At 43.2% G+C, this 25,773-nt stretch overlaps 1 protein-coding gene across 3 annotated transcripts in view; it reads left to right on the plus strand.

Moving 5' to 3' along the window:
* Positions 1-25,773, plus strand: part of OCA2 (OCA2 melanosomal transmembrane protein) — a 353,285-nt gene that overhangs the window by 111,775 nt on the left and 215,737 nt on the right. For 2 of the 3 annotated variants that reach the window (NM_001131493.2, XM_054531033.1), the window contains 4 exon segments: positions 1,644-1,700; positions 3,099-3,223; positions 6,498-6,636; positions 23,266-23,398. In NM_001131493.2, coding sequence (NP_001124965.2) covers positions 1,644-1,700; positions 3,099-3,223; positions 6,498-6,636; positions 23,266-23,398 — 454 coding nt within the window. 3 annotated transcript variants of the gene reach the window in all.

A 25,773-nucleotide genomic window follows, 5' to 3' on the forward strand; every position in this document is an offset into this window, starting at 1 on the left:
GTGGAATTCAGTTCAGCAAGCACTGGCAGGTTCTGCGATTCTGGAACTGCAGGGTGCAGGGTCGTTACAACCAGGTCCCTGCCTTTTCTCCCCCATTTCCTGGCAGCCAACCACCCATGGGGCCATTTACCCCCATCCCTGAGTTCTAGTCTCCCTGGGTGGTTCTGTCAGCAAAAGTGTAAAACGCCACGCAGGTCTCCACACGCTTGTCTCCTCATGCGTGTTCACGTGAAGCTCCATTGGTGTGCAAAGCCCCACGCTCTACCGTCAGCTCTCAGTGGCCTTTTGGGTGAGGATGAACATTGATGGTCATTCTGGACATGGTGGATATTTACACTGGGTCTAAATTGACTGGGGACATTTTTGTTTTCTGTAGTTTATTTGAGAGACAACGGTGTCTATTGGGACTCCTGTTTACCAAGTATTGTAATTGGAATAATTATATTGCATTTTCACAACCTGACGAAGTATAGAACATCCAGAGGTAAGGTGAGAAAACTGAAGGACAGAAAGGTTAATTCATATTTTTGTTCAAGTTCGGACTATTTTTTTTTTTTTTTGAGATGGAGTCTTGCTCTGTTGCCCAGGCTGGAGTGCAGTGGCGCGATCTCGGCTCACTGCAAGCTCCGCCTCCTGGGTTCATGCCATTTTCCTGCCTCAGCCTCCTGAGTAGCTGGGACTACAGGTGCCCACCACCACGCCTGGCTAATTTTTTGTATTTTTTTTTTTTTAGTAGAGACGGGGTTTCACTGTGTTAGCCAGGATGGTCTCGATCTCCTGACCTCATGATCCGCCTGCCTCGGCCTCCCAAAGTGCTGGGATTATAGGCGTGAGCCACCGCGCCCGGCCTCAAGTTTGGACTGTTTTTAAGTGGCAGAATCAGGATCTGAACTTGCATCTTCTCATTCCAAGTTCAACACATGGTGACTGCCATCTAAGAGGTGAAGCAGAGGAACTTCCAGAACATTCACTAGTTGAAATGTCTGGTTGATAAAATTTGGAATAACTGGGACGTGACTTTTTATTAGGATCCAGGATGGCTGTTTTCACCAACTCATCATCCTCACTGGAAAGAAACAGGTGATAGGCATTCTGGGTTCACCTGGAACCCAGGGAGCAATCGTTTCAATACAACTGCTCCCAAATTGGTGAGAAAAATCGGTTTAATTATTTTAGAAAACAAAATCGAACACAGTTTTTGCATCGTAGAATGTTTAAGTGTTGCTTGTGTGGACACGTAGGTGCAGAAGGCCCGCCCCACTTCTAGCTTCGTGGCTGTGAGCAAGCCACCTCACACTCTGATCCCATTTTCCAGTCTATAAAACAGAGGGTGAAAGTAACACCTGATGGGTTTTTTTTTCTTTTTTTTGGTGAGGATCGGATGGGATGGTAATGTGCCTTGAGGACAAATCCCTGGACGCACACATATAGGCCCAAAACTGCTAGCAGGAGGCTCCATTCGAGGAGTTAGTGTACTATTCCAGGAAGCGACTGTCTTTTCTGCATCTCAGAGTGAGGAGCTTGGTGATGTGGTGGCTTTCAGAGGCCAGAGCTCAAATGTGTAACTGATCATGCTGATGTTGTTTTAATATGGTGTCCTGCTAAAAGATTAGCCTTGTCTTCTTCTTCTCTTTTCCCCGTAGATGATCTTAGTAGCCATATTTTCAGAAACAGGATTTTTCGATTATTGTGCTGTAAAGGTAGGTATGATGTTGCATTTAATAATTCTATCCTGATTAATTTATATATGTATTTTTCTGACATTATATATTTAGGAAACAAACATTTAAAACAAACATTGAAGAATTCCATCCTTTTAAAGGTTGCTTCTGCAGGGCAGGGTATGCTTGCTGTGTTAAGTTGTATGGCTCTGAGCGGCACTTTCAGCTGCTCAGTAAATAAGTGAAGAAGGAGGTCAAGGAAAAGGGTACTCAGGTTGAATGTTTGTGTATTATTTAAATTGTCTGGTGAGATCTACACATCAAAAATTGTTTTGCATATTAGAGTATCCCAATATTTCAAGCCATTAGCTTCTGATTACTTTGCTTTTTGGTGAAATAATTTCCATGATTACTTCCTAAATATTGAATATATACACATTTATGTTTTTAACTGGAACCCTGGGGAGCTTCACCAGCCAGCTCTGGCCTCCAGGATTTGTACCTGTCCTGTCATTCAGGGTTGGCAAGAGGAGAGCTCAACGTGTGCCATGCCCTGCTAATGCAGTCTAGTGCTGTGCTTGAATATATATATATTTTTGAAACTGAAAAGGTCTTTTTAAAAATTACTCAACAGGCCAGGTGCAGTGGCTCACGCCTGTAATCCTAGCACTTTGGGAGGCCGAGGTGGGTGGATCATGAGGTCAAGAGATTGAGACCATCCTGGTGGACATGGTGAAACCTTGTCTCTACTAAAAATACAAAAATTAGCTGGGCGTGGTGGCGCACACCTGTAGTCCCAGCTACTTGGGAGGCTGAGGCAAGAGAATTGCTTGAACCCCGGACATGGAGGTTGCAGTGAGCTGAGATCACACCACTGAACTCCAGTCTGGGCAGCAGAGTGAGACTCTGTCTCAAAAAGAAAAAAAAAAAATTACTCAACAAAGCCCTTTGCAAACTCTGAATGATAGAACTATGCTGTGATTTTTGTCATCTTTGTGCCCCAACTTGTACATGCCAGGTAGATATTTGGTCTATTACTCCTTACTATTAAAAGTATCCCTTAGTTCCCCAGAGATCAGCAGACACTAGGCTCACATGGATCGCAAATGTGAAAGCCCAGGTTGTCTAACCAGAATACCGATGTCATTACGGGGACTGAGGGTTATCACCTTGTGACAAATTCACCATCACAGGGGCTCTGTGAAGGAGGAGGATCACAGGGCTGACAGTGTTGGCTAGGGAGGGTTTAGAATGCCCAGGAACTGCAGTGGCCAGCACTGTCTCATCCCGGCCCCCCCTAGGACTCCGTGGGTCTACATCTTAACCCATGAGGCAATGTTAGTTTGGCTCCCTGTTCTTAAAGTCACTAATGAAAGGCTGCCTCTGTTCTACAAGCCTGCTGACTCTGGCTTGTACTCTCTGTGTGTGTGCGGCCAGGCATACCGGCTCTCCCGGGGACGGGTGTGGGCCATGATCATCATGCTGTGTCTCATCGCGGCCGTCCTCTCTGCCTTCTTGGACAACGTCACCACCATGCTCCTCTTCACGCCTGTGACCATAAGGTATGCAAAGCACCTCTGCTGTGGGGGTTGCAGCCAGGTTCTGGCAGGCAGGGGCTCTGGCTGCACGGCCTGGCTCCAGGCTCCATTCTCAGGTGCATGAAAAGGTGGGCGGTTGAGCCCACAGCTCACTGCATTCCAGGCCAGCTCGTGTCTGCTTTGTGTGACTGCAGTACGTGCTACAAGCAGTGGGGCCTCAGAAGCTGGTGGCAGAAATGCCTGCGGGAGGTGGAAGACATAGGTCTTGCTTTCCTGGAGATTGTGGTCTCATGGGGAGACACATGGACAAGAATGGCTCACCCCTGGTGAAACCCCATCTCTACTAAAAATACAGATACTAGCCAGGCGTGGTGGCACGTGCCTGTAATCCCAGCTACTGGGGAGGCTGAGGCAGGAGAATCCCTTGAACCCGGGAGGCGGAGGTTGCAGTGAGCCGAGATTGCGCCACCACACTCCAGCCTGGGCAACAGAGCGAGACTCCGTCTCAAAAAAACAAACAAACAAAAAACGGCTCACCCCAGACCACCAGGTGCCCAGGTGCCAGGAGTCCCTGTCCATGTTCTTCTCCATCACCATCTGCCACCTGGGCCAGCCCGGCAGGTCGCACACATGCACAGGGCTCACAGGGTCACGTAGCTGGGGGAAGGTGGAACAGCCACCATGAGGTTCCTCATCAGAGGCTTGGAGGGTCTAAGGACCAACGGGGCTCAGAAGAACCAAGGCTCAGTCTGGCAAGGCTTTATAGGGCAACTCTGGGAAAGAGAAGTTCAGTTTAATTCAATTCAATTCAATTCAATTCTTTTAATTCCATCCACTTTAATCATGCATCATTTATTGAGGGCCGTAGGCCTGTTTGCCCAGAATCTTCTGTGGCGTGAGCTGCGGTACCAGTCCTTGTGTGGACCCCTTCTGAAGGCATGGATCTGTGTGTTTCCATATGTATGCTTTCTATTTTAAAGACGGCTCCCCAGCATGTCAGCCTCAGGGCTGGCCCTGAGGACACAGAGGGTGAGAGAGGGGCCTCTCAGGGAGTCACCCTCCGGTCCTGCTTGGTAGTAGGGTGTCTTGAACAAGTCACTTCAGGTGCTCTGATCTGGGTTGTAACGGCAAAGAGATTAACCTGAGCTGGCATTCTGAGGGCTCTGTGAGCCACGGGGCCTGCCTGGACACAAGGCATGGGGCACAGAGCAAGTTCCAAGGCCCCACGGGGCTACTTCCAGGGCTCTGGGTTAATTTGAGGGATGCCTTTGGTGTTTGAACAGTGGTGGCTCTTAGAGAAGGAGTGGGGTGGGGAGGAGCAGGGAGTGGCCAGCGCTGCTATAGAGGTAGATGCAGGATCCCCAGGCCATCTGCTGCCTCCATGTGGAGACATGGGTTCATACCCAGGCTCCTGCAAGCTGGGGCTACACTGTCACACCCTGTGTGGCATAGGAGGGGTGCTGGGCTCTCAGCCTCCTCTCAGGGTGTGGTACCGCCCCTCTCAGTGCCCGGGGTGGAGAGTCAATGAGGGAGGGTGTGAACATGTTTGAAGGCTGCTGTACACTGTCACATGCACTACTGACAGCACCAAACTGTGCCTCCTGGACACGTCAGGGGACAAGAGCCAGGCCCATCTTCCCCTTCTAACCAGCATGACTCTGCTGCTGCCCTGGCTTGAAGACCTCCAAGTGTCCTCACACTCCCCCATGGCAGCCTGGTGAGAGCAGGGTTCCAGAGCTGGGGTGCACTGGGCACACTGTTCCCAGCATCCCTGTATAGCCCGGGCAGCTGAGGGGTTTCTCAGCCTTGCCAGAATTTGTTCACATCCTCACTACTTGGAACTGCCTTTGTCGTGTTGTTAGAGCAGTAATTCCATTTATTAGTCAAAAATTTATATCTTTCAAGATTCCAGTGCTGGTGTTCTAAGATTCCCTATTTATCTGACCATATTCTTTATGGCTTTGTAAGTGCTGGCCACATTCTTCCCCTTTGTCTGGACTAAGTGGCTTTGGTCCTTATAGTTAACAGCTAGTTCCATTGAGATGGATGCGCCTCCCTGCTTGGTCTGGCACTGTTGACTGCTGCACACACATATTTTCTTGCTAGAAGCAGATCCTGGGAGCTTCCTCAGCACAGTGCCGCTGCTGCCTGGGATCAGAGGCTCATCTGTGGAGCCACTCCTGCTTTGGTCTCCAGGCACGCTCCTTCCTCAGCTCCCAAATGGCTCCACGGGCCTGTGCTCCTCAGGCCAGCAGAGGGGAGGCTGTGTGGCCGGCTGCACTCAGAGCTGAGGGCCGGGGGTGGTGGGAGGCCTCTGAGTGAGACCCAAGGCCGGGTCCTGTGTGGGAGTGGGCTGTGCGGATGAGCAGGTGTGGGGGATGCTGTGATGTGCCTTCTACACTTTCTTTAGAGCAATGTTTCCCAACTGTGTGCATACTGGGTCCCCTGGGGAGCTGTAGAGCGCCACTGCCCGGGCCCACTCCCAGGCACTAATCTGCGCTGGCCAAGTCGTAGGACTCCCAGATTCCAGCACACATCTAGTGTGAGGCCGTGGTGGAGCTCCACAGCTGTAGAATGTGGCTTGACAGATCTGTAGGGTGAATACAGTTAGCACGAATTGATTGTGCACTCCAAGATAGCCAGAGAGAATAACTGGAATGCTCCCAGGGTAATGAACAGATTGATATTTAAGGGGATGGGTATCCTAGTTACCTGGTTTGATTATATGAATTATTACATTATCATATGCACCCTGAAAATGTATACATGTATGTATATATCTAGTATGTATTATAGCAATAAAAAGTAAATAAATAGAAAATACATAGATGAATGAAACAAAGGGAGGGGGTAAGAAGAGAGCCTAGGGCCTTGGTGTCCAGGAAGGGGGAGGTGGGAAAGGGGCTGAGTCAGCAGGCCCTGTGTGAGCCATCCGCACTGCCTCCACACTGACCCCCACAGCACCGGCTTGCCTGTGGAGGGCCTGCCCTACCCTGGGGGCCAGTGCTCCCTCCAGACCTAGGAGTGTTGGGGAAAGGGTACCTGACCACACTGAGGGTTTGGTGGCTGGAGGCTCACTCTGGAAAGGAATGTAACTCTCGGAGTGAGCTGTGGCCTGCGGGGGTTGTTGCAGTTGTTCATTCCCCCCAGCACTGCCTTCCCCACAGGTGTGTGTGTGTGTGTGTGTGCGCGTGTGCCTCCCTTATACAAGCAAGCACCTTAAAAATCTCTGGGTTGCATGTGGGCCTTTCACGATGTGTATAGTGGGACTACTTTCATTTTCCTCCATTTGTGACAGGTTGTGTGAGGTGCTGAACCTCGATCCAAGACAAGTCCTGATTGCAGAAGTGATCTTCACAAACATTGGAGGAGCTGCCACTGCCATCGGGGACCCTCCAAATGTCATTATTGTTTCCAACCAAGAGCTGAGGAAGATGGTACGTACCAGCATGCTAGGGTTGCTTCCAGTAAACACACACGTCCACTTACTTAGCGCTCTACCCCACATGGACGCCTTTGTTAGAAATCAAGATCATCACGCCACCTCTTCACAGTAAGTGCTACTGGGCATCTCAAGACTGGGATGTTAGGTGACTGGTCCTTCAATCCTAGAGTTAACTGGCTTGAATTGACTTCATACTCATTCTGATCAGTTTTTAAAGAAATGACTGGATAGCATGATATAGTTAGTCATAGTATGTTATATTAATTGTATTAATAGGAACTGAGGTTTCTTCCAACTTACATTAAAAACAAAATGACCTGTCCCCTCTCACTGGAGATATGGGATTCCCAAACTGTGGTGGATTAGTTTACTGATGAAGGACTTAAAATTTATTTTTTAAGGGTCAGAAATGAATGTCTTTAGAAATTCTTTGAAAGCCCCATATAAATATTAGGGTATAATTTCTTTGTATACTGTAATAAAGACAAAGTATTAGAAAGTGCAAGGTATTTTACATATCTTCAAGGTGAAAATTGAACTATATCAATTTTCAGTCTCTACTCTTTGGTCATTAGAATTTTCTCAATCTCCCTTCTCTCAGGTATCAGTGAAAATGCTTCCACATTGGTGTTATTTCTTGTAGATGATGTGTTTGATGTGTGTGTGTGTGTGTGTGCCTGAAGGGTGTCAGTGTGTATTTGAATGCTGTGTTCCATAAATATATTTAAACCTTTGAGAATCCATGGCTCCAGGGTGTTAATGGCCGCTTCATGGAAGCAGCGTGCTCCAGAGGTTCTGGGTATGGCTCTGCATTCCCTAGCTGCCCCGGGAAACTGCTTGGCAACACTTCACCAACTTTGCAGTGTGAGCTGAGGTGTGTAGCCATAATCATGCCACCCTGGAGCATGTCAGGTGGTAACAGATCCTGCAGTTTATCCTAGGGGCAAGTATTATCCAGGATGGAGCTCATGCTCATTGACTAGAACTATTTTTAGAAAAAAATTGTGTTGTTTCATTCCATAAAAAAGTAATACTTTTTTTGGTAGAAAACAGAAGTCTCACAGACATGCACATGCACACACAATAAAAATTCATAATTCCACAAACCAGAGGTAAATTCTTTTAATATTTTGGTGCAAATAGCATCCTAGAGTGTTTGTATGTGGATATAGATGAATACAAAAGACAGCACAGCTTCTGATTCTGGCCAGCATGGAGTAACAGGGCCTGGATTTACTCTCTTGCCTGGGATAGTCAAACAAAACAAACAAAAATAAACCAAAACCAGACAAAACACATGTAACAGTGGTAACCAAGTCACTGGACACCAGGCACAAAGGGTCAGTGATCCCTGTGAGACGGGAAACAAATGCGGTGAGCTCTATGACCTCCAGCTCACTACCTCGAGAGAGCTTCCAGAGTGTGGTGCAGGGAGGGATGACCCAGGCCGAGCCCATGAGACCCCCTGAGTTGAGAGGATGAAGCTGAAAGTCTGGGGAGACCAGAGCAGCGAGAGTCCAGAGAGGACACAGCTGAACCGCAGAGATCCTCAGAGGGTCCCTTTGGAGTGTTCAGCAGAGTGTTCAGATCAGTGCATTCACGCAAGAAGATTACATGAGACCGGGGGAGAACAACCCAGAAAGATGAGAGGGACGAGTGCTTGACGCACATGACAGGAATAGTAATGATGTCTGTTCTGCCAGGCAGGCTGGAACCTCTTAATTTATGGAGCACTGGGTAGAGTACTCACAAGCGTCTTGTCTCAGTTGTGAGGGGTAATTAACTATAAACTGAACACTGCTCTGCTTCCACCTAAGAAATCTTGAAAGTAAGACCCCAAAGAACCAAACTGTTTCTAAGTATTTTAACTGCATCCCAGAACAAACCTCAAGAATATTTAGAGTGATACAAAAATACTCAACAACATACAGGGTAAAATTTACAATGTCTGGCAACCAATCACTGATTATCAGGCATGTAAAGAAGCAAGAAAATGTAACCTATGACAGCGATGATACAAACCATTTGAAACTAATGTAGAACAGACACAGGTGTTAGAATGAGCAGACTAGGACATTAAAACTGTTATTATAATGGTGTTACATTCACCAAGTTATATTCTTGGTGTTACATTCACCAATATAACACTTGGTGTTACATTCACCAATATAACACTTGGTGTTACATTCACCAATATAACACTTGGTGTTATATTCACCAAGTGGCAACATTAAAGATATTAAAAAAGCCCCACATCAAACATCTAGACATGAACATTACAATGTCTGAGATAGAAATACACTTGCTGGGATTAGTGGCATATTAGATATTACATAAGGAAAGATTAATGAAGACATAGATCCAAAATGAAACGGAGTAAAAAGATAATAACAAGGACTGAAAAGCATTAGTGAGCTATGGGAAAACTTCAAGTGGCCTAACATATGCAATTCTCATCTCTGAAGGAGAGAGGGGGACGGAAAAAGGCATCTGAAAAATGGTCCTAAATTCCAAATTTTATGAATGGTATAAACCCACAGAATCAAGAAGTTCAATGAAGCCAGAGCCCAAGAAACACGTAGAATACTACAGTAAGGCACATCATAATCAAATTATTTGAAAGCAATGATGAAGAGAAAATCTTAGTTTCCAAAGAAAAAGACATGTGACAGGCGAGGAAACAGAGATAAAGACGACAATATATTTCTCTTTAGAGATAATACACGTGTGAAGGCAATGGAGCAATACCTTTAAATACTGCAAGAAAACACCTGTGATCTCAGAATACTACACCCAGTGAAAATCTCTTTTTCTTATGTACAAAAAACAGACTTTTTCTCATACAGAAAAGCTAAAAAGAATTCATCAGCAGCAGACCCACATGGTAAGACACACTAAAGGAAGTCCTTAAGGCAGAAGGAAAATGACACCAAATGGAAACATGGATCTTCAGAAAGTCATGAAGAATACTGAAAAGGGCGACTACAAGGGTAAATTCACATAATTTAAAAAATTACTTAAACCCCTTTGAAATAATTATTTAAACAAAATAATAATGTAACATGTAAGTAGAATTGATGATAACAATAAAATAAAGCCTGAAAGGGGAGAAATTAAAATATATTAATGTGTCAGGCGCGGTGGCTCACACCTGTAATCCCAGCACTTTGGGAGGCTGAGGCGGGTGGATCACAAAGTCTGGAGATCGAGACCATCCTGGCTAACACGGTGAAACCCCGTCTCTACTAGAAATACGAAAAAAAAAAAAACTAGCTGGGCATGGTGGCATGCGCCTGTAGTCCCAGCTACTCAGGAGGCTGAGGCAGGATAATTGCTTGAACCCAGGAGGAGGAGGTTGCAGTGAGCCGAGATTGAGCCACTGCACTCCAGCCTGGGCGAAAGAGTGAGACTCCATCTCAAAAAAAAAAAAGTATATTAATGTAAGATTTTTTATAGTATATGTGAACTAGTATAATTTGAAGGTAGTCCGTGAAAGTTAAAAATGTATATGATAAACTCTAAAGCAACCACTAAAAGGAAAAACAAAGAGTAACAGCTAATGCCAACAAAGAATATAAGTGGAATCATAAATAGTATTTATTTAATGGAATGGAACTTAGAAAAAAGGCAAAAGGAAGCAAAGAAATTATGGAACAAATATAAAACAAATTGCAAGAGTTAAACCTAACTATATTTAATAATTACATAATTTAAATATCCCAATTAAAAAGCAGGGATTGTCAGATCAAACAAGCCCCATCCAACTATAGATGCTCCTCAACTGACTTTGGGATTACATCCAGATAAACTTATTGTAAGTTAAAAATATTATAAGCCAAAATATGTTTAATATACCTAACCTACTGAACATCATAGCTTAGCCTAAGCCCACCTTAAATGTGCTCAGAACACTTATATTAGCATACAGTTGGGCAAAATCTAACACAAAGTCTATTTTATAATAAAGTGCTGGATAGCTCATGTAACATTGAATATTTTACATTACATCAAAGTTGGGATGGTTTTGCACCATTGTGAAATTGAAAAATTGTAAATTGAACCAAATTCATTCAGGGAACAGCTGCATTATGCTGCTTACAAGACACACATTTAAAATATAAAGATAAAAGGCCAGGGGCAGTGGCTTATGCCTGTAATCCCAGCACTTTGGGAGGCTGAGGCTGGTGGATCACCTGAGATCAAGAGTTCAAGACCAGCCTGGCTAACATGGTGAAACCCCGTCTCTACTAAAAATACAAAATATTAGCCGGGTGTGGTGGCGGGCACCTGGAATCCCAGCTACTCGGGAGGCTGAGGCAGGAGAATCGCTTGAACCCGGAAGATGGAGGTCACAGTGAGACAAGATCACCCCATTGCACTCCAGCCTGGGTGATGAGTGAAACTCCATCTCAGAAAAAAAAATGTGTGTGTATATATATACACATATATATACATATATATGTGTGTGTATATATATACACATATATGTACATATGTGTGTGTATATATATACACATATATGTACGTATATATGTGTGTGTATATATATACACATATATGTGTGTGTGTATATATATATGTATATATATATAGACAAAAATACGTTAAAAGTAAAGGGATGGCAAAAGACTCATCAGAACAAAGTGGCTATATTAATATCTGACAAAGTAGACTGCAGAGCAAAGAATATTTCTAGGATTAAAGAACATTTCATTATAATAAAGGGGTAAATTCATATATAGTGAACATAAAAATTACATTTATACAACCAATGACAGAGCTTTAAAATATGTGAAACTTGGTAGTACTGCAGGAGGAATAGGTAAATCCTTAATTATAGTAGGAGAGTTCAGTACAATTCTCACAATAATTGAAAGAACAAGTAGAGAGACAATCTACAAGGATACAAAAAACTTCATTATTGTTAACTAACATGACCTAGTTGACATTTATAGAAAACCCCACTCAATATCAGAAGAATGTATATGTTTTTCCAAGTGCACTTAAAACATTAACCGAAATAGATTCTAGGCCATAAGACAGATCTCAATAAATTTAAGAAGATTCAAGTAATATAAAATATTTTCTGATGACCACAGTTGAATTAAATTAGAAATTAATAAGAAGGATATTTGGAAAATCCTCAAATATCTGGAAACTAAATAACACACATTTCAGTAATCCAAGGGTCAAAGAAGAAAGTGAGATTGAAATTAGAAAGTATTTTTGTACTCATCAGCTTGGAATGCCATAACCAAATACCATAGACTGGGCAGCTTAAATAACAGCCATTTATTCCTCACAGTCTGGAGGCTAGAAAATTCAAGATCCAGTGGATCTCATTCCCTGGTGAGGGCTCTCTTCCAGGCTTGCAGATGGCTGCTCTCTCACTGTGTCCTCATGTGGCAGGGAGGCGGGGAGAAGAGGCAGAGATGAAGCTCTCTGGCATCTCTTCTTACACAGGCATTAATCCCAGTGTGAGGGCTCCACCCTCATGACCTCATCTAAGCCCTATCACCTCCAAAAGACTCCATCTCCTAATACCACCCCACTGAGGGGGTGAGGTAGGGCTTCGGCCACAGTACTTTCGGGGAAACACAATTCAGTCCCGAGCAATTTTGTGTTGAATTATAGTGAAAACAGAACATATCAAAATTTGTGGGATTCCTCTATAGCAGAAGTCAGTAGACTTCTTAAAAGGCCATATATAGTTAATTTTATAGGCATGTGGGCTGTACGGTCTCCATTGCAATTACTCAGCTGCACCACTATATAGCAAGAAAGCAGCCATAGACAACACATAAATGAATGGATATGGCTATATTCCAGCTCCACGTGTGCTAGTCCCTACTGTAAAGCCGTATTTAGAAGGAAATTTATAACACTAAACACCTGTATTTGAAAAGATGTGTCTCAAATTCATAACCTCAGCTTTATCCTATGGAATCATAAAGAGAAATTAAACTAAAAGTAAGCAGAAGAAAAAAATATATACAGACTAGAAAAATAGGGAACATCAACGAAAGCAAAAGCTGGTTCTTTGACAAGATCAATAATATTGATAAACATCTCGCCAAGCTGATGAGGAAAATGAGACAGAAGATTCAAATTACTAATATCAAGAATAAGAGTTGTTATATTACAACACAGCATACAGACATTAACACTATTATTAGAGAAGATCATGGACAACTGTATGTAAACTATCTGACAACTTAGATAAAATAAACAATTTTTTGGAAAGACACATTCTTTAAAACTTCACTCAAGAAGAAGCAGGTAACCTGAGTAGCCCTATATCTATAGAAAGAATCAAATGTGTAGTTAAAAACCTTCCCACAAAGAACGAAACAAACATAAACAAACAACTCAGGCTAAGATAGCTTCTTTGGTGAATTCTCCCAAATAGTTAAGGAAAAAATAATGTCATAATACCAATTCTATACAAAGCTTTACAGTAAATTGAAGAGGTGAGAATATTTCCCAATTAATTCTGTGAGGCCTTGATATGTAAACTAGACAAAACCAGTATGAGAAAAGGCAACTATAGACAAATATTTCTTGTGAACACAGATTTAATATTTAAAAAATTAGCAAATCCAATTTAACAATATATAAATAGGTAATACATCTTAACCAAGTAGAATTTATCCAGGAATGGAAGATTCTTATATTTGAAATATTAATCAATGTAATTTACTATACTAACAAACTAAATGAGAAAACCATATGATCATCTCAATAGATGCAGAAAAAACATTTGGCAAAATCCAATATCTATTACTGATAAAATCTCTCAAGAAACTAGGGATAAAAGAGAAATTCATCAGCCCAATAAAGAACATCTGAGAATCTATAGCTAGCATCATTCTTCATTGAGGATAACTGAATGATTTCCCTCTAAGATCAGAAACAAGACAAGGATGTCTGTTCCCACTGTTTTTATTCAACATTTTATTGGAGGCTGTACCTCATGTGATAATGCAAGAAAAGAAATACAAAGCATCAATATTGGTAAGGAAGAATTAAAAGTTTTTATTTGCAGATGACACAATCATCCATGTAGAAGATTTGGTGCAATCCACAAAAGAGCTCCTACAAATAATAAATAAATTTGACAAGGTTGCAGGATATGGAGTCCATATACAAAAATTAATGGTTTTCTATATTTAGCAATAAATAACTGAAAATTAAAATTAAAATTTCATTTACAGTAGCACAAAACATATGCTGTATTCAGTGTTGCACATGACCAAACATATGCAAGGCCTGTATACTGAAAACTACAAAACTGCAGAGTAATTAAAGAAGATCTAAATAAATTAAGAGGTACACCTTGTTTATGGGCCGGAAAACTCAATATTGTTAAGCTATTCATTCTTTCCAAATTAATCTATAAATTCAAGCAATCCCCATAAAAACTATAGCAGGTTTTTTCTTTGGGTAGAAATTGACAAGCTGATTCTAAAATTTATATAGAAATTCAGAGTATCCAGAATGACAAAAAAAGAAAACAAAAACAAATTGAAAGGGCTAGTACTTCCTGACACCAAGATTTATTATCAAGTCTCAGTAACCAAGACAGTGGTTTTGGCATCAAGACAGACAAATAGATAAATGGAATAAAGTAGGGAGTGTAGATACAGACCCACACATAAGTGAACTACTGATTTTTGACAAAGGTGCAAAGCCAAGTCAGCAGAGACAAGATAGCATTTTCCACAAATTGTCCTGGAACAAATGGATATTCATATTCAGGAAAAATGAACTTTAGTCCACACCTCCCACTATATCCACAAATTAACTCAAAGTGGATCATAGATGTAAGTGTGAAACCTAAAACCTTAATTTCTAGTGGAAAACCTAAGTTGTAGTAGAATAGGTAGAAAAATAGTTCAAGTGAAGATGTGGCTGCTGTACTTCATTAGACCCTTTTTAGAACTTGGCTTTCAACTTGCTATTTTTTCTCTTCTTTTTATGACAACATTTAATGAATGCTGCAAGAGTTTAACTCTCCTGACTAGCATCACGTTAGTGTTAATGTAAAATCCTAGGCATGGTGTATTTCTTACACACAATCTGAATTAACTGTGTCATTTTAAGCCTGCCCTTACAGTCCTAGATCGAAATATTCTGAACTAAACAATACGATGTGACCCAAGACAGACACTGGCTGTGTTTCTACCAAGCCTTGTAGAAAACTGAGGGCAAAGAGCAGTCTGTCAGACCATTGCTACAATCCTCCATGGCATACTGACAAGCCTTTTTAAGATATCCAGATTTTAAATATGATGGTAGGAGAGAAAGGTGAGGGCCCTGGAGGTGAGTACACTCTATGGTCTTGCTAAGGCTCAGCCCAGGCTTGTCATACAATTTTCTGCCAAAGTGACATTCTCTGGGGAGATGGCCTTAGGACTGTCCTTGTTTTACTGAAGATAGCATTCCTTGTCTTCTACTTAATGACTTTCTCTGAATTTGGGAATTAAACTGTAATGGAGTCTCGCCCTGTTGCCCAGGCTGGAGTGCGGTGGCGTGATCTTGGCTCACTGCAACCTCTGCCTCCTGGGTTCAAGCAATTCTCCTGCCTCAGCCTCCTGAGTAGCTGGGATTACAGGTGCATACCACCACGCCTGGCTAATTTTTATATTTTTAGTAGAGATGGGGTTTCACTGTGTTGCCCAAGCTGGTCTTGAATTCCTGACCTCAGCTGATCCATCTGCCTCGGCCTCCCAAAGTGCTGAGATTACAGGCATGAGCCACCATGCCCAGCCTTGATTTTAATTTATTTCACCGTAGTTTGGAGTTAAGGAAATACTTCTCTGTATGGAGACACAGATGCACTCATAGTTTCAGGGACAGTGTCTTCAGCAGAGATAAATTTATAAAGCCTCATTATCAATAGTGACAGCATAAACATACATTTTCATCACATGATGTGCATATTTATTTTGCATTGTTTAGTTGTTCATCAAGGAACTCAAATAGGAAGAAAACAGATTATGAAATAAAACTTAAGTTTGAAATTAATTTAAAAATTATTCCTGAAGAGGAAGTCCTAGTCAGAGTAATCAGGCAAGAGAAAGAAATAAAGAATACCCAAATTGGAAAAGAGGAAGTCAAACTATGTCTGTTTGCCACTGATATGATCTTATACCTAGAAAACTCTAGACTCCTCCAAGACTCCTAGATTTGATAAATGAATTCAGTAAAGTCTCAGGTTACAAAATCAATGTACACAAATCAGTAGCACTGCTATATACCAACAATGACCAAGCCAAGAATCAAATCAAGAACTCAATCCCTTTCACAATAGCTACTAAAAAAATAAAATACCTAGGGATATACTTAACCAGGGAGTTGAAAGATGTCTAAAAGGAGAACTACAAAACACTGCTGAAAGAAATCATAGATGACACAAACAAATGGAAATGCATCCCATGCTCATGGATTGGAAGAGTCGGTATCACAAAATGACCATATTGTCCAAAGTAACTTACAGATTCAATGCAATTCCTATCAAAATACCAGTATCATTTTTCACAGAATTAGAAAAACCAATCTTGAAATTCATATGGAACCAAAAAAGAGCCTGAATAGCCAAAGCAATCCTAAACAAAAATAACAAATCTAGAGGCATCACATTACTCAACTTCAAATTATACTAAAAGGCTGTAGTAACCAAAACAGCATGGTACTGGTATAAAAGTAGACACCTAGAGCAGTGGAACAGAATTGAGAACCCAGACATAAAGCCAAATACTTACAACCAACTGATCTTCAACAAAGTATACAAAAACATAAACTGGGTAAAAGACACTCTATTCAGTAAACGATGCTGGGAAAACTGGCTAGCCACATGAAGAAGAATGAAACTGGATCCCCATCTCTCATGATATACAATATAACTCAAGATGGATTAAAGACTTAAATCTAAGACTTGAAACCATAAAAATTCTAGAAGAAAACCTATGAAAAACTCCTCTGGACACTGACCTAGGCAAAGAATTTAGGACAAAGACCCCAAAAACAAATGCTGCAGAAACAAAAATAAATGGGATCTAATTAAACTGAAAAGCTAATGCAGACTGGGCATGGTGGCTCACGCCTGTAATCCCAGCACTTTGGGAGGCCAAGGTGGGAGGATCACTTGAGGTCAGGAGTCAGAGACTAGCCTGGCCAACACGGTGAAACCCCATCTCTACTAAAAATAAAAAAAAAAATAGCTGGCTGTGGTGGTGCATGCCTGTAATCCCAGCTACTTGGGAGGCTGAGGCAGGAGAATCACTTGAGCCAGGGAGGCAGAGGTTGCAGTGAGCTGAGATTGCACCACTGCACTCCAGCTTGGGTGACAAAGAGAGACTCTGTCTCAAAAAAAAAAAAAAAAAAAAAAGAAGAAAATAACCATCAAAGTAAACAGAAAACCTACAGAATGGGAGACAATATTTGCAAACTATGAATCTGACAAAGGACTAATATCCAGAATCTATAAGAAACTCAAACAAATTAGCAAGAAAAACAAATAATCCCAATAAAAAGTAGGCAAATGACATGAGTAGACATTTTTCAAAAGAAGATATGCAACTGGCCAAGAAACATATGAAAAAATGCTGAACATCACTAATCATCAGGGAAATACAAATTAAAAGAATGAGATATCACCTTACTACAGCCAGAATGGCCATTATGGCCATTATTAAAAAGTCAAAAAACAATAGATGTTGGCACAGATGTGGTAAAAAGGGAACGCTTATACACTGCTGGTTTGAATGTAAATTAATCAACCCCTATGGAAAATACCGTGGAGATTTCTCAATGAACTAAAAGTATATCTACCATTCAATCCAACAATCCAGTCACTGGATATCCACCCAAAGGAAAAGAAGTCATTATATCAAAAAGACACCGGCACACTTATGTTTATCACAGCCCAATTCGCAACTGCAGAGATATGGACTCAACCTAAATGCCCATCAACAGATAAGTGGATAAAGAAAATTTGAGGGAGAGAGAGAGATACGCGTGTGTATACACCCACACACACCATAGAATACTACTCAGCCATAAAAAAGAATGAAATAATGTCTTTTGCAGCAACTTGGATGGAACTGGAGGCCATTATTCTAAGTGTAGTAACTCAGAAATGGAAAAGCAAATACCACATGTTCTCACTTGTAAGTGGGAGCTAAGTTGTGAGTATGCAAAGGCATACACTGGTAACGAGAACATTGGAGACTAGGAAGAGGGGAGGTCAGGAGGGGTTGACGGATGAAAAACTACATATTATGTACAATGTCCACTACTTTGGTGACGGGTGCACTAAAATCCCAGACTTCACCAGTATATAATTTATCCATGTAACCGAAAACCACTTGTACCCCTAAAGCTAATGAAAAAAAAATTCACAAAGAAAACGAATACTTATGTAGTTCGGAGGAATAATAAACAAATCAGTACTAGAGTTTGGAACAGTAAAGAAGTCACATCTGAAAACTCGTCCACATTTTCCGAGCATTAGGCAGAAATGACAGGAAGTTGTGAGGAAAGTTCTTGCCACCTACCATTGCTGCACCAGGCTTAGGTCTCTCAGGTCTCTTGGGATAACTCTCTGTCGGTGGAATTTCCAGCGCTGGACAGGTAGGTAGGGAGGACCTCCAGGATCCACCGCATGGACAACCACTTATTCCCCAGCCACAAGCCTCCCTTGGGTAAGCATGAGTCGGCCTGGCTGTAGCATCCACGTGCACCAACCCACTGCACCTTCAGCTCCTAACAAGCTGACAGGATAAAGTTTTTCTTTGCTGGTTACATTTGCTCCTTTATGCCTGTTCTACAGAGATTCACCGTGGTGAACAAAACTATTCAACTATCTTTAAAATAATACCTGAAAAGTCTCTTGAGGGAAGCGTGCCCCTATGCTTCTGAATGGCATCTGTCTAAGAAGACAGGTTTCCCTTCATGCCCCACGTTGTGTACTTGGATGTTTTTTATACTTTTCCCACTATACCGTGCGCTGGGCTTGCTGGGACATTCTTCCCGTTTTCCCACCATGCCGTGCGTGCTGGGGCATTCTTCACGTTTTCCCATCATGTCTTGCATGCTGGGACGTTCTTTCCGTGTTCTCACTATGCCGGGCATGCTGGGGCGTTCTTCAGGCTTTCCTGCCATACTGTGCGTGCTGGGACATTATAATTATGTTTTCCCACCATGCCTTGCATGCTGGGGCATTTTTCACGTTTTCCCACCATGCCGTGCTTGCTGGGGAGTTCTTCAGGCTTTACCTGCCGTACTGTACACGCTGGGACGTTCTTTACGTTTTCCCATCATGCCGTGCGTGCTGCCACGTTCTTCCTGTTTTCCCACCATCCCATGTGTGCAGGGATGTTTTTCACATTTTCCCACCATGCCATGCGTACTGCGGTATTCTTCAGGCTTTCCCTGCCATACTGTGCATGCTGGGATGTTCTTTATGTTTTCCCAGCATTCTGTGTGTGCTGGGATGTTTTTCACGTTTTCCCAGCATGCGTTCTTCAGGCTTTCCCTGCCATACTGCACATGCTGGGACATTCTTTATGTTTTCCCATCATGCTGTGCATGCTGGGACATTCTTTACATTTTCCCACCATGCTGTGTGTGCTGGGACCTTCTTCATATTTTCCCACCATGCCGTGCCTGCTGGGGCGTTTTTCCTGCGTTCCTGCCATGCTGCATGTGCTGTGAAGTTCTTTGGCCTCTCCTCCACTGCTGTTTTTCCCCGACTCCATTGGGTGATAATTTAGACAATGTCTCTCTCTTGTGGGCCCTGCTCTGCCTCTCTGGCCCCCTCTGAATTTCCTTTGCAGGTTTTTTTTGGTTTGTTGGTTTCCACACACCTCTTCAATATCTGTGGTCTCAGGGGTCTTCGTTTTTGACCTTTTTCTCCTCTCAGATCAGCACTGGGTAACAGAGCTCATCCCCTCCGTGGCTTGCTCTGTTTTCAGCATGCTGGGATCTGTGTCTCTGCCAGAGGCTCTTCCTTTAGACCCATGTGTGCCAGGACCCCTGCACCTATGCTTGATAGATCCCTCACAAGCAGCGAGACCCACACCCGCGTCCGGCCCACACGCATTCCTGCAGTGCTGGGTCCTGTCATTACCGGGCGTCTAGACAGGATTATATTTTCAAATTACACCATGCATATTTTACTAAAATATTCAATAGATTCAGCTAAACACTTCGTAAGAAGTTTTTTAATTTTTCACATGGAAGAATTCAAGAAATCATTTTGGCTTGAGCCCCTCCCTTACAACCTAATGGACCATTTTGACTTGTCACAGAGCTAGCCTGAAGCATCATTCCTAGAAAATGATATTGGTGGGCCAGAAGTCCTTCAGGCGTGTCCCCTTAAATGTATGTAGGTTATGAATCTGGGAATGTTCTAATCTGATTGGGGGTTCCTCTTTTGTTTGGTTTACGTGCCTAATATTTGGCCATTTAATCTATCAAATGAGGACAGTGGGGAAAATTAAGAAGAAAATGACTGAGTGGAGCCCATAACAAAACAATACAAAGCAGAAGTGGCACCTTGAAGCAGAAAGAGTGCATTTAGGCGGTGAATTGATGTGAGTGTGCTGGTGAGTGGTTTTGTTACTGGGAACACAGAGGAGAGTCTAGGAAATTACAGAGGCACGTAAAAGCAGCAGGGTGGCCCAGATACCTGCACCTAATAAGCTTAGTGCAAACATCTACATCCCACTGCACACTGCATCTGCCTGTTTCCTAAAATGATCAGTTTGGATTTTTCCCTTATCATTGCTCTTTTGATGAATCCACCCATCACAAGTCTAGTAGCAACCAAATGCTTCACTCAGTGCTGTGTCATTTTGCTGTGGACGCACACCCAGGACCTCCTTACTTTTTTTTTTTTCTTTTATCTACTCATCACTTTTTTCTCCAATTGCCCCAAGATTTCAAATGGGGCAAAACTTTATAGTTATTATGTTCTAAAGGGACCAAGAATTACTCAGGATATAGGTACTTCTGTCTTCTTGGGACATTTTCTCTAAAAAATATTAACAATTGCATTTCATGACCCAGCTAGTGTATAAATATATTAGTAATATAGTTTAAATCATTTTCTCTGACCCAACAGTTCGTTTTTTTTTTTTTTGCTTTTGAGTTTAGAAGAATTTAAAACAGTTTCATAAGCCCCTAAAAGTATCGTGGACCTTTTTCAGGTATCTGGGGTATGAATTATAGAGATAAAGACAAAATTCAATGTCATACCCCCATTGAAGAACTGTTGGGAAAGTGGTGAATTCTTCTATATGATCACCCAAAGCATTCCACGACTCCCGCCTCTGTGTGGTTTCCCTGCCATCTGTCCAGGAATTAGCTTATACAGCTCCATCTGTCATTTGTAATGCTGTTTTCAAGGACAACCATTGGGTGTACCGGTAACTGCAAGGAATTAAGCATTTCAGATTATTGTATATTGGCAAGCTCTAAACTTTGACGCAACTTCATTGATAATGGCCTCTAATTGTGTTGTATCTTTAATAATGTTGAAAGTGATTTCACATATTTTCTAAAAGTGAGAGGAAAAATACATACATTTTAATAAGGAACAATTAATATAGTTTAAATCACTCAAATCCAGACCTTTGGAAGGTAATTTTCCAAACTCCCATCGTGGGATCCTCACTAACGTTCTGTGTGACTTGCCACCCCTCTACCTATGTAAGAGGTTCCCAAGGGTCCCAAGGCAGAGCTGGACTGCCCGTGGTCCCTCCCACCCTGCCCCATGTCACTCCCCATGGTCGTGCATTGTCACTGTGCCTCTGACCCCCTCTGTGGCACCTGTAATCCATGAACACTACAGAAAAGACCTTGAGTTCTTGCCAGATGGCCAGCTTCATGGGGATAGGAGCCTCATCTGTCCTGCTGGGGGCTCAGGAGGTGCCTCCACAGATGTGCTGAAGGTGTAAAAGCACATGGTCTGTGAAAGAACAGAACCAACCAATGACGCTTCTGACTTATTCCAGGACGTCAGTGAAAGAACAGAACCAACCAATGACGCTGCTGACTTATTCCAGGACGTCAGTGAAAGAACAGAACCAACCAATGACGCTGCTGACTTATTCCAGGACGTCAGTGAAAGAACAGAACCAACCAATGACGCTGCTGACTTATTCCAGGACGTCAGTGAAAGAACAGAACCAACCAATGACGCTTCTGACTTATTCCAGGACGTCAGTGAAAGAACAGAACCAACCAATGACGCTGCTGACTTATTCCAGGACGTCAGTGAAAGAACAGACCAACCAATGACGCTGCTGACTTATTCCAGGACGTTTGTGTGTGAAAGAACAGAACCAACGAATGACGCTTCTGACTTATCCCAGGACGTCAGTGAAAGAACAGAACCAACCAATGACACTGCGGACTTATTCCAGGACGTCAGTGAAAGAACAGAACCAACCAATGACGCTTCTGACTTATTCCAGGACGTCAGTGAAAGAACAGAACCAACCAATGACGCTGCTGACTTATTCCAGGACGTCAGTGAAAGAACAGAACCAACCAATGATGCTACTGACTTATTCCAGGACGTTTGTGTGTGAAAGAACAGAACCAACCAATGACGCTGCTGACTTATTCTAGGACAAATCAACCTAGTGGGGATTTGCCCAACTCTAAAGATACCCTCAGTGGCCAGCCACGCGCAGAGCCCTAGACAGGCAAAGGAAGCGTGTCGAGAAGGAGAGGTTCCTGCCTGGGTCCCTGTGGCTGGTCCCCATGCTCTAAGCGATCCCCGCCCTGATGGGCCCCGAGTGCCCTGCAAAGGGCTGTGCTCTCCAGCCACGAGGACACTTTCAAACCGATGGCAGGGACTTAAATGAAGTGTTTAAAAATTCAACTTACCTTTAAATGGGCAAATATTATCATACAGTTTAGTGTTTCGTCCCATTCAGTCTTTTTTCATCCTATCTTGGGGAAGGCATCAATCTAGTGGTGAAGATGGAGCGAGCCAACGTTGAGTTAGATATGGTAGCCTGTTTTTGTTTCTTTCTATGATGCCTTGTCATTTGTGTAAGAATTGGTTTTTGGTTTTCGACATGAAAGAAACAAACGTTAACAATTTTCAAAATCATGGTGAGGAATCCGTGGTCTTTCGTGGGCTTTGTGTTGGGCTCCAGGATCTCTGCCTAAGGTCCTGGAACTCCTGGTGAGCCCCTTCCCTCCTGGGCTCTGGCCCTCCCTGGACCCTGACTCAGGGAGCTGCTGCCCCTGCGGAGGAAAGGCCCGTCTGCCACTTCTTTTTGTTTGTTTGTTTTGAGACGGAGTCTCGCTCTGTCGCCCAGGCTGGAGTGCAGTGGCGCGATCTCAGCTCACTGCAAGCTCCGCCTCTCGGGTTCACCCCATTCTCCTGCCTCAGCCTCCCGAGTAGCTGGGACTACAGGCGCCCACCACCACTCCCAGTCAATTTTTTGTATTTTTTTAGTAAAGACAGGTTTTCACTGTGTTAGCCAGCATGGTCTCGATCTCTGTACCCTGTGATCCACCTGCCTCGGAAAGTGCTGGGATTACAGGCGTGAGCCACCACGCCTGGCCTGCCATTTCATTTCCCCTTGTTTATTTCCAGGGCCTGGACTTTGCCGGATTCACTGCACACATGTTCATTGGGATCTGCCTTGTTCTCCTGGTCTGCTTTCCGCTCCTCAGACTCCTTTACTGGAACAGAAAGCTTTATAACAAGGAACCCAGTGAGATTGTTGGTGAGTACAAGTGCGTACTCATGTAGGCTGAGATTTCATGACCATAATATTGTTTGTTTACCAGGAGAAGTTCTTATCAGGAAGTATCTGTTGATGGGTTGCTGGATGCTCAATACTAGTGACTCTCCACGTCCGCCTTATAGTATAACACAGTGTTTTCAGGGCTGCTATCATGAGCTGTGCCTCTTTAGTTTTCTGTGAAGTGTACTGTGGTAAAATGTGGGAAGTAATGGCCACCATGTACAACTCACATGTCATAACCCCCTAAAGCCGCATGTGTATGGTACAAATACACTAACATATAGACTGTAGTGCTCTAATAGTGTATCATAGCTTGAGTCTTAAATATGACTGCAAATACAGCAACATAACCCAGCACAGGAGGTGATGGGCCCTGTCAATCAAGAGCACATGCTAGGCCGGGCGCGGTGGCTCACGCCTGTAATCCCAGCACTTTGGGAGGCCAAGGTAGGCGGATCACCTGAATCAGGTCAGGAGTTCGACTCCAACCTGGCCAACATGGTGAAACCCCGTCTCTACTAAAAATACAGAAATTAGCCGGGCATGGTGGCACAGGCCTGTAGTCCCAGCTACTCAGGAGGCTGAGGCAGGAGAATTGCTTGAACCCAGGAGGTGGAGGTTGCAGTGAGCTGAGATCTGCCACTGCACTCCATCCTGGGTGACAGAGTGAAACTCCTTCTCAAAAACAAACAGCAGATGCTGAACACCAGCCAGCAGGATGAGGGCTTAGGGCCATCTTATCGTTTTGCATTTTCATCACTAAAACACTTTAGTAGATGTTTTACTGAGATCGTTACTGACTAGAATATATTAGGAACAATAAATTATTTGGAAAACAGGCAGCCTTTCCTTGACGAGGTCCAGAATGTGGATGCTGTGCAGGTTGCCTGGGTAACAGGGGCATCAGGCGACCAGAGCTCAGCAGATGAAGGCACTCTTCTTCTTCTGGAATTTGTAGAGCTCGCAGATTGTATGTTGATCTCTTTCAGCCTTTGTGATTCTGCTGGCCTGTGTTTTACAGGATCTCAGTTTGTCTTTGTTCTGGATAAGATACCCAGATTCCATTTCCACACGGACGGCTGGAGGCCATGACATGGTCCTGCTATACTCCAGTTCCTCTGATGCTGACTGTCCAAGACAGATCTGTGTGACTTTCATGTTATTCAGAATTTGAGTATTTAAAAAATCTCATTAAGAAAACATTGTTTTGCATTCCTCTTCAGGATTCATCTGTCAAAAGAAGCTTGTTCTTGGGAATATCTAGTCATCTTACCTGGGGGCTGGGACCTAGTTCAACCCATAACAACTGGTTAGAGGTGTTTAGAATGTTTTATAATCAACTAATATATGCAAAGTAAGATAAATTAATATATAGGTTTCATTTTCTGATGAAAATATTAGAACCAAGGGAGAGTGAAGGAGACTGTGATCGTGGTGGATAATTGTCCTGTCTCTTGGAGCTTGTGTGTGCACAGCTGTGCCTTAGTTGAGAGCTCAACCGTCATCCTGCCCAATTATGCCAGCCTCTGCCAACCTCCCTGGTGATCACAGTGATCTGGGACAATTGTTTTATATGCAGATTTCCAGCGTCATCCCCAGGAATTCTGTGTTGTTAGTAAGCTGTCCTGAAGAGTCTAATCTTGAGATAAATTTGGGATACACAGATTTAGATACATAGAAAATAATCTCTGTAATCAATTCCTCACCTTTCCTGAGTAAGGAACAGAGAAAAGCTTTGAGGGAAGTAAGGAGGGGTGGTTGGAAGTGGACACACCTGGTGATGTGGGAACCCTATGGCAGGGCTAAGACCAGCAGTGCAGGGTGGGGTGATTGCTCTGTGCCACTGTGGGGCCTGGAGGGCTCCAAATTTGGAGTGGTGGGTAAAACTGCAGATTCCCAAGCCCCACTCAAGAGATCTGAGTTTAGCAGGCCTGTGGTGGTGTACAGAGCATTGTCAGAACAGGCTTGGTTATGTTGCAGTGAAAAAGTAACCCTGAAATCTCAGTGACTTCCAGAACTGTGTTTTCTTCCTTGTGTTGGCTTTGTACCCCCCGCCCCCTCCCCAGTGGACTGGCAGGGGCCCTGATCATCGTCTGTTCTTAGAGTCCTGAGCAGCTGGCCTTGAAGGCAGAGAGAATAGCATGGGCCCATTCTGCCATCGAGTGACACAGGCAGGCCCCACCCAGTCACAAGGGACCAGGACGGGCCAGCCTGCCAGGTGCTCAGAATGGGAGAGAGCGTGACTTACATGGTGAAAAGAACAATAATCACCAGAGCCTATCCCTCTGATCACCAAATGTTCAACTCATGCTACTTCTTGCCAATACTTTGTTTAGCATTTTGTATTTGTGTAC

The sequence above is a fragment of the Pongo abelii genome, chromosome 16 (assembly GCF_028885655.2).
Source record: "Pongo abelii isolate AG06213 chromosome 16, NHGRI_mPonAbe1-v2.0_pri, whole genome shotgun sequence".
Lineage (NCBI taxonomy): Eukaryota > Metazoa > Chordata > Mammalia > Primates > Hominidae > Pongo > Pongo abelii.